Here is a 9,553-nt window from a genome sequence, read left to right on the forward strand (position 1 = left end):
CCTGTGGTCTTGCCCGGTGTGACAGACCCGGGATCTGTCACACCGGGTGACAGCTTCGTGGATCTTGAGCTCAGAGCTGCCATGATTACTGCCTCTGTCTGTGTTTCTCTTAAACAGTTACTGAAACAGTGAAGCCCTCTGTTTGTCACAGATCATTTCAATCAGATTATAATGCATTACCTTTACTGTTGTGATTTGGTAACATGACTGTTTATGTGCCGGAGGGTGGACAGCCTCACGTCAGCTCATTAGCGGCCGTGTCATTCAGCGTTCATGAACCACTTGCTTTTGAAAATGCGTGAAAATATGAAATGTGTAAGTCTGATAAAAGTGCCATCTTTTTAAGCTCCAATGTGTCTGAAAAATGATGTCAAATGTTTTTTCATGATGTTAAAAGGCTGGAGTGGTATGTTAACGAGGTCATATTTTCCCTCGTGGATGTTCATCCTGGCTGATTGGATTGGTAATCGTTCATGTTTGTTTACTCGGACACATGGGATCAAACTCTGTTAATGAATTTATGCTTTACGATGTATGGAGCGGTCCTTGGACACATTGTGGCAGGTGTCAGAACTTTGATGTTCCACCACCACCATCATCATCATCACCCGGTTGCAAAACAGACAGACGCACACATGGAGGTCAAAGAAGACGGGCAGCTGGAGCCAATCAGGAGCTTCACGCTCATCAGCATCAGCCTGGACCTCGACACAGGTGACGGCCCGACAGCGATGTGTGACCAGTAAAATGGTAAATGGCCTGTATTTGTATAGCTAGTCACACACAGGTGTGTGTGTGTGTGTGTGTGTGTGTGCACAGACGAACCTCTGCTGACAGGAAGTCATGGCTGCTCCATCAGGAAGCTGTCAGACTATAATCTCCATGACTGTGACAGCACGGTGGTGGAGTGGGCGGAGCTAGTGTCTGGATTCCTGCATCAGGATTGGTCTCTTTGGAAGCACCAACTAAGGAACCTTCACGTCATCCAGCAGCAGTCCTGAAAAATGGCCACCATCTTGGATTTTCATGTGGCTAATCAGACAAAAGTAAAGCTTGTCAAAGGTTCACGCCGGTGCTCGTGTCACCTGTCGCACGATTCGGTTTGACGCAATCTCCTCCAAGATTGCGCTGTGCGAGTGCGCCCCCTATTGGTCATGTCCCAGACCTCCTCACATCAGCTCTGGTCGCTGGGTCCAGCACAGAGAAGGTCGTGGCACTGACATCCGCCTACAACAAACAGCCAATGAGATGAGTCCAAAACATGCAAGTCATAATGTTAGCGCTGCCGTAATCACCTGAAGTCATCTTCACACCTGCTCATACCGATGCCCTGTGTCCTTCAGAGCAGTGCATGCTGGGATGCAGAGAGACATTCAGACTAAACACTTTCCATCCATTCAGAGAATGTGACATCACTTCCTGCTGATTAATGCCTGCCCTTTCTAACAGGAAGTGTTCTGCTCCAGTCTGCAGCTGTACACGCTGAATGAGACAGTCCTGGGCGTGGTCAGAGGCAGGAAGTGGACCACGTGGTTCAGGAGGCTTACCAGGACTTCCTGGGTCACATGACGCACCTGTCCAACCTCAGGTGCAACCCCGCCGACCCCGAGGACCAGCTGGGTTCGGCCTGCTATCGTGAGGTGCTTCCTGCATCGCTGTGACTCCTCCCCTTCAGAGCTTTCAGCTCCACCTGGATCAGTTCCAGCTGCAGGTGTCTGACCTGGACTGGCGGCTGGTGTCTGTGCTTAGCCAGGCCCCGGAGGACTGCGGGGAGCCGCTGTCCGCAGTACAGGACTGCTCCAGTCTGATCCAGTTCAGTCCAGTCTGATCTGGTTCTGTGTTGCAGCTGGTGAACATGTTTGGTTTTGTCCTGGACCGCCCCCTGATCCAGCACCACCTGCGCCCTCACCTGGCGTGGCTGGTGAAGCTGGTTCTAATAGATCTGGATCAGACCAAGCTGCTGTTCTACCGTCAGAGGAAGGAGGCGGAGACGTTCGGCAGAGTCAGCCCGACCGCCGCTGCCCGACTCAGCTGGACTCAGCAGCTCCGCCTCCGAGCCCAGGGTGCCATGGAGGGCTACCGCACCTGTAAGGCTGACACACAGACTCACACGCACACAGCCCACTCAGGCTCCTCCTCTTCTTTCCTGTGTTTGGTGTAAACCTTACAGCTGTGAATAAAAGATGGAAAGGTTGGGCTCTCCAGGATAGTAGAGTTTGTGACTGAGATGCTGACTGCTGGTGACCTTTGGATGAACTCTGCATTTGTCCTGGCCGCTGGACTCGGCAGGTAACAGCTGTGTCCTGTTCAGGTGTGCTGACTCAGGTGAGTCCCGGCTGGTCCAGCAGAGGTCTGAGAAGCTCATGGACCTTCTGTAGGACTTCAGAGACACCGTGAGGTCAGAGTGGAGCTGTGAGCTGGATTCAGACGCCAAATTCATCCTCAAACATCCTCGCTGAGCTCGAGCTCGGCTGCAGCCTCAAGGTGAGTCAGACCCAGAGCACGCACACCTGTCTGCTGGCCTCTGACTGGCTGGTACTGAAGCTGGGGTCTGAGGTCAGGTGTACCGGGGGGACCTCTCACCTCACCTGTGTGTACATGTGCAGGCAGTGCTGAGGGAGCTGAGGTAAAAGAGCAGAGACAGAAACATGAAGCTCCGCCCGCTCAACTCTAGGCCCACAGAGATGACATCATAGAGTATTACCTGAGCCTCAGTCACATGGTGTCCTGCTACTACCAGGTGTGCACACAGAGCTCCAAAGCTCTGAAGCTGCAGGTGTAGGGGGGAAGTTCAAGTGACATGTGACTTGGTCCAATTTCAGGTGGTGCTTGGCATCCTGCAGGCGGAGCTTCCTCTGATCCAGGACCAGCTGAACCGCCTGAACCCGACCCTGTCAGAGCTGCAGAGGAACACCTGGAGCATCACAGGTGACATATATCACATGATATCATAGGCACAAAAACATGGTGGAGCGGGTCCATTATTACACCTGTGTGTGTGTGTCCAGGTGTGCAGCTGCAGGTAGAGCTGGTGTTGGACCTCCACTCTAGTGTGATGGAGGCCAGAGACAACATGGAAGCCATCGCACACCTCACACAGGTAAGTTTCAACCCTCAGCCTAGACTCTGCCATCATTTCACCTGTACTCAGGTGTGTGTGTCTTTACAGAGGTGGGCGGAGCTTCACTTGCTGTAGCGCTCAAGTGACTCACTGTTGGAGGGCAGAGCTTCAAAGGAGACCTGCAGACGCATCGAAGAGGAGGGACAAGAGCTGCTCAGGTTAACTCAGGTGACACAGCACCTGTAGGAGGTGCTTTAGGTCCAGCTTCTGAAGCACCTTTGTTACCTGTCCCCAGGTGAACAGGAGTCTGTACAGAGCAGACCAAGTGCTTGGACTATGTCAACGGCTGCGTGCAGGACGGGCTGTTCCAGCTGCTGCACTGAGCGCTGCGCTTCCTGTGGCACAAACCCACAGGTAGACTCACCTGGTGGCACTGGGGCTACATTGTTTGAAGTCAGTCTGCAGCTACAGGAAACAGGAAGTGTATTTGAAGGGTCAGGGGGCGGCGGCCTGTCACACCTCATGAGCACCATCATCAGCGATGTTTACGCCGCAGCAAGTCTGCCGCTCAGGATCTCTGTGAGTTGCAGTGGCAACTACCAGGTGACCTGATATCGCTCTTGCATGCACACCTGTTCTCTCACTCATCTCTCCCTTTCTGTCCGGCTCACCTGTACGTGCCTCTGCAGGTGTCTCTGCGGCAAAATCCAGAGTGTGTCTCTGTGCTGGAACAGGAGTTGATCATGTGACACAGGTGAAAGAAGAGGCGGAGCTTCTGAGGGTGGGGCTCAACACATATTCTCAGCTATGGTGGAGCGACAGAAGGTTGGTGTTTCAGGAGTTCCTTACATACGGCTGACAGCTGTGACCCAAGGAGCCGAAGCCCGCTGTGACTCCGCCCACCCTGAAGGACTTCCAGAGAGAGGCAAAGGCTCACCTGTCCAGACCTGTTCATTGGCCAGCTGTACAGCCGTGCGTGTCTGTTTCAGGTCGAGGCACTGGACAGACTCAGCATACAGGTGAGTCACCTGGAGACTCTCTGCTGTCCTTCATCCGCTCACAGGAAGTGAACCCGATTCATTATGAAGCGCCACGTCACACTCGGCGTCCAGTGATGTCACTGACAAACACCTGTGGCAGGTGTGACTGAAGCAGAACACGCCCCCTAACAGACTAGTCGGCCTGCCAAACCTTTCAAAGTAAAAGCCTGGTCTGTGTGTTTGGTGGCAGTCTGCAGCAGGCAGCTGAGCGAAGGTTCCTCGTCTTCCTCGCCCCTCCCCCACACAGAGACCGTCCTGCTGCTGGACGCTGCAGCCCGACATCTGGCCGCACAGCTGGAGGTGAGCTTGTTTGTGTCCATCACGTAAACAATCTACAGAAAGTCATTCAGGAGAAGAAGAAAGAGCCTCCATCAGCTCGTATTGATCGGGTGACATCACTGTTATTGATATCTGATTAGTTATCCTGTAAACTGTAGAGGTCATGTGATCAGCTGTATCCATGGCGTGTTTGTGTGTTTCAGTGTTGATGCCCACACTTGGCCTTCCAGAACTCCACCTGCAGACCTCCTGCCTGCTTACCTGTGCAGGTGTTTGATGTCAAAATATCAAACAAATTATCAAAATAAAAGCCCCGTGATCATCTGTGTGTGCGGCTCGGTGACAAAGGTGAATGTTGAAGCTGAACAGGCGCTGGTCAGGTACGATCTCACCTGTGTGTGCACCGCACAGGTGAGCGAGCGCAAGCATAGATTTGAACTCTGACCTCTGCAGCTGTGGCATCAGTGTCGGGGTCACAGCCGCAGCTGTTTCACAGAGGTTTTCACAGATAGGAGAGTGTGATAAGAGAAAGTTCAGGCCACTGAATAACTCGTTTGGACCAGAGTACCAGGATCATCATCTTTGATGTTAGTTTATTTTTGAGGTCCCGTTCAGGCTGTGGACGTCTGTGGCTTTCAAACCTCCATCTTTACCATCTTTGATCAAGCAGGCGTTTTTCATGCAATGAGGCTGAAGCGTTTGTTCATTTGTCTGGAATGGCAGCATGTCAGGAAGATACATCTGGATAAACTTTCCATATTTGTTGGATAAATTCTGCCCACCATGGATCGATCTCTTTGAAGCCATGAGTTCAGTTTGTTCTCCACATCAACGACTGATTTCGTTTTTGGTCCTATGTGAGATTCCCAAATATCTCATTTTGGAGTTAACAGGAATGTTACAAACATCTTTTTCTGGCGCATCAGGTACAGCAAGGACTTCACATTTTCCAACATTTAATGTTAAACCAGATGATGATAATAGTAATGTTAATAATAGTAATGATAATAGTAGTAGTGCAGATGCCTGGGACAGCAATTTTTCAATAGTTAGTGGATCTTGGAGTTTATCTTTTAAAATATCGCTGTGTCATCTGTTGACTTATCATATCTGTGGCTAAAACATTAATTTTTTTATGTTATTGAACTTTTGAAGCTGAATCGCCAACATCTTGGTGACCAATATGAATCCATATGGAGAGATTCCAACAATAGCTTTAAAGCTAGGGTTGGTACCATCGGGTACAACGACACAACTGCTAATAATGTGGTACAAACACAAATCACGTTTCTGAATTTAACTCCAAAAGTGTTCAAGGACTTTATCAAGGCTGAGTCGAAGGCTTTGTAACAATCCATTGTCTTTATCAGCTTCCTGTATCCAGCACTGCTCTGTCACTGTGAACCGATCCTCCTGTGAAGAGACCTGACTGCGTTTCTGAAACGAGACATGACAGAGCTATCTAAAGACGAGCAGTGAAGACATTTGGAGTTTCTTAGTCTCCTCGTTGGGCTTTGGAATTGAGGCGATAAGTCCGGGTCTCATTGTGCGCAGCAGAGTGGAAGTCTGAAACATTCCTACCAGTACTCGATGTAAAAGGCCGTTGATGTGTTCCCAGAAACGTTTGTAGAAATCTCCTGTGAGGCCGTCCAGCCTGGGCTCTGTTAGAAGGACGTCCAATCGCTGCATCAGCTTCTGTGGTGGTTATTTGATCTTCACACGTGTCTCCGAAGTCTACTGTAGGAACACGAAGGAATCACAGTCGACAATCTCGAGCTGCGCGGGTGGCGTTGCTACACCACCAACCATCAGCTGTTTGAACCTGTGCACAGGAACTCCTCCTCTTAACTCCAGACCCGAGATCTGTAACTCACCTAGTTTCATACGGTCTGTCATTGTGAGAGGGCTCAGGTTTATTACAACAATCGTTGTATTTTATATTTTAGAAACGCGCATCTTCCCTTGTTATTTCTTCACTTACTGATCTCTGGTTGAAGTTTTTGACAGTAAATTCAAACTGGAGCTGAATTTCTAATATTTGCTTGTAGGTTTGATAATGACCTGATAACCTGATGGTCAGTCGTCCTGCTCCTAACTTTGGGCCACACTGCGCACCTCTCCGTCTTCTTCGACATGTTGTATTTGAGAAGTTCGTGCCGCTGACGTGACGTCGGCGACTTTGACAGTTTTGAGGTTTCGCCGTCGTCTCCTCGTGACTTTGGTTCAAGTCGTCAGGCTCTTGATTTACAGAGCCGTGACCTGTGAACATGTCAAAGCAGCAGCTCCGACCAATCACATTATAGACAAGGTCTGAGGTCTTCACATGACTTCTTTCATTCTGAGCATTTTGTATCCAACTTTATTTTGTAACATTACACACTTCCTGCTACACAGAGGGTCAAAGGTCAAACATAAGAGCCCATATAATAATCTTCACCCTGGAAATGGACTCCATTATCAGCTGATCCTGGATGGTAAGAGACTGCTTAGCAACCACCTGTCGCTAGGGAAAAATCTGTATTCCCCAACGCTGACCGCCCAGCCAATCAGGTGATGCCAACCAGCCATGTGACTACAGCAGCTCCACCCTCAGAATCACCTGTATAGGTGTGACACACACACACACTCAGACACCACGGGATAAATTAAAGGTTTAATAGATTTTCTCCAAAAGCTGAAACTTTCTCTCACACACACACACACACACACACACACACACACACACACACACACACACACACACACACACACACACACACAGGTGAGGCAGACAGGTGTGTCTGTGCCTCCCACAGAAATCAAAGAGGCACGCTGATGATGAAGATAAACGTGTGATCTAATGATAAGAGTCTCTGTCCTCACGACGTCTCCATGGCAACAGAAACAAACACTAACTGCAGGTAGCGTCTCATACCCGCCGCCGGCCCATGGGAGGCTAGCGGCGGTAGACGCCAAAGGCCACCAGGCTGAGGAGGATGGTGACCCCGACCAGCGAGGCGGTGGCGGGGGCGGTGAAGAACTGGCGGTACTGGATCTGACAGTACCACAGCACGGACAGCATGAGCACGAGCAGTGGGACCATCAGGCTGCCCACGTTCAGCGCCACGCGCACCTGGTCTCCCGCCCGCTGGCCCCCCGCCGCCCCCCGCGCCGCGTGCTGCGAGATGTGGCAGTGCAGCACGCAGTTATGAGCGAGGTTCAGCGAGGCGAGCGTCTGCGCGTCGTCTTGCAGCAGCTGGCCCTGATAGATGAGACGCACCTGATGCTCCTGCCCCGCAAAGTAGGTCCTGCAGGGTCAGAGGTCAGAGGTCAGCAAACGGGTCCAAAGGCACAGCCAGGAGGAGGAGCTTCAGGTTTACCGAAACTCCTCCTCTACTATGCAGTAGTGTATGCAGTATTACATGCAGTACTCGTACCTCTTGATGTACCCGACGGTGTCCTGCGGTTGGACCTGCGCCATCCTCTCCGTGTCGTTGAGGAACTTGAGTCTGACCACCATATTCCGCTGAGACGCTGCGCCCTCCCCGTCTCCTCCTCTGCGCCTCACCCCGTCCCCTCCCACCTGTCCATCCTCTAGTGTGGGGGGAGCCTCTGTCAGGAAGCTGTCGTTCACAGAGGAGGAAGGTGAGGACGAGGACATGGAGAACGTGGAGGTTGAGGATGGTGGGTAGGGGGATGAGGAGGCGGCGGTGGATGAAAAGGGCGTGTCCTGCTGGGTTTGCCCAGGCCTCTGTAAAGGGGAGGAGCCTGTGAACAGGTGTTCAGGGGGCTCAGATGTGCGGGTGGAGATCCAGGCGAGCAGCAGCACCGTTAGCAGCAGCAGAGCGGCGAACAGCAGCGTCACCTCATCACCGACACCTTCGATCAGCGCCATCGCCGCCAAGGTCAGCACAGCTCACACACACCTGTAGGGAGAGGGCGGAGCTTAGCTTCAGGTATATACACACACTTCTTGTTTACCTGAGAACCCCTCACTTGTCCTTTCACTCCAGCATGACCGAAGCTTTTTAGGAACTAGGGAAAGAAAGAAAGAAAACACACCTTTAGGGGCAGGTGTCCCACAGACAGAGCTCCAATGTCACACGACAGTATCGCAGTACTGTGTGGTGATACATACAATACTGTGAGAGTACTACGAGCAGGTGAGCTCCTCTCTCAGGTCGACAGAGTTACTTCCTAACTCAAAGCGAGCTGACGGCTCAGACACACGAGCGAAACCGACGTCCGAACATCTGCAGGACACCTGTAGCTGCTGAAGGCCGAACCTCACAATGTCGCCTGATGGGAGGTTATCGACGGCTCCCAAACTGGATCCATGTAATCGCCATCAGACGACATTGGACAGGTATGGCGGGTTTTAGTAAAATCACCTTGTCTCATTGGATAAAACACAAACTGATCAGCTGTGAGGTCATGACCTGCAGATGTAGATCATCTGTACGTTTATCAGAACATGGTAACGTGATAAAATCCCAGTAAACGTCAAAGTAACGCCTCTACATTACACCTGCGCCCAGTTTAGTCCAATCAGAGCAAGCATCCTGTCCCCCCACTACACACAAACACACACCACAGGGTGACCTCTGGGACTTTATCTTGGGGAAACACAGAGGAAAAGCTCCCCTGACGGTTCGCACGTCACTTCCTGCATGGCTGTCCAACCAGCGGGATGAAAAGCCATTACACAACGCTAACTTCCGGTTTCCTGTGTGCCGTCAGCAGGTATCGATCCATGATTGATCCGGTTGTTAATCAAGTGTATTTTTGACGCTCTCTGCTCAGGTATTTGCTCACCTGTCTCCGCGGCCTTGTCACGGCACCAGTTGTTGGTTGCGTTTCACCGGAAGATCCGGGCATTTGAGCCACCCGGGCTCACCTGGATCAGCTCCGCTAAAGTCCGAGCTAACAGCTAACGGCTACGCTAAGATACGCGCTAACAGCTCGCGCTCCCAGGGAGCCACTGACCCATAGTCTGAGTCTGCGCAGAGGCGCGAGGAGAGAGGAGTCGACGGTCACTCACGTTCAGTCCAGGAGCTTCATGTCCTCCCCGTTAGCCTGCAGGCTAACAGCCGCATCACTTCCTGCTGCCGCTTCTTCTTCTACTGCTGTGCTCCGCGGCGGACCCAGCGGATGCTTCTTCTTCTTCTTTATATTGTTTATTGGCAGTTGGCAA

General features: G+C 51.5%; 1 protein-coding gene and 1 pseudogene across 3 annotated transcripts; one reads left to right on the forward strand and one right to left on the reverse strand.

The window, feature by feature from the left end:
* Positions 1-530: 530 nt before the first annotated feature.
* LOC146368710 (dynein axonemal heavy chain 17-like) lies at positions 531-3,986 on the forward strand (annotated as a pseudogene).
* A 3,034-nt stretch (positions 3,987-7,020) lies between these two features.
* tmub1 (transmembrane and ubiquitin-like domain containing 1) lies at positions 7,021-9,512 on the reverse strand. 3 transcript variants are annotated; one of them, XM_084911750.1, is made up of 3 exons: positions 9,401-9,512; positions 7,797-8,285; positions 7,021-7,667 (listed from the first exon to the last, which is right to left on the reverse strand). In XM_084911750.1, exons 2-3 carry the CDS (start codon positions 8,252-8,254, stop codon positions 7,316-7,318), a joined length of 810 nt encoding a protein of 269 aa, XP_084767876.1. In that variant the 5' UTR covers positions 8,255-8,285; positions 9,401-9,512; the 3' UTR covers positions 7,021-7,315. The 3 variants fall into 3 exon arrangements, with proteins under 3 accessions (XP_084767876.1, XP_084767877.1, XP_084767878.1); XM_084911751.1 differs by having other exon boundaries at positions 7,797-8,394; positions 9,401-9,497; XM_084911752.1 differs by having other exon boundaries at positions 9,175-9,482.
* Positions 9,513-9,553: the final 41 nt, after the last annotated feature.

This window comes from Perissodus microlepis, chromosome 18, assembly GCF_051167445.1.
Source record: "Perissodus microlepis isolate ML-2025 ecotype Zambia chromosome 18, ASM5116744v1, whole genome shotgun sequence".
Lineage (NCBI taxonomy): Eukaryota > Metazoa > Chordata > Actinopteri > Cichliformes > Cichlidae > Perissodus > Perissodus microlepis.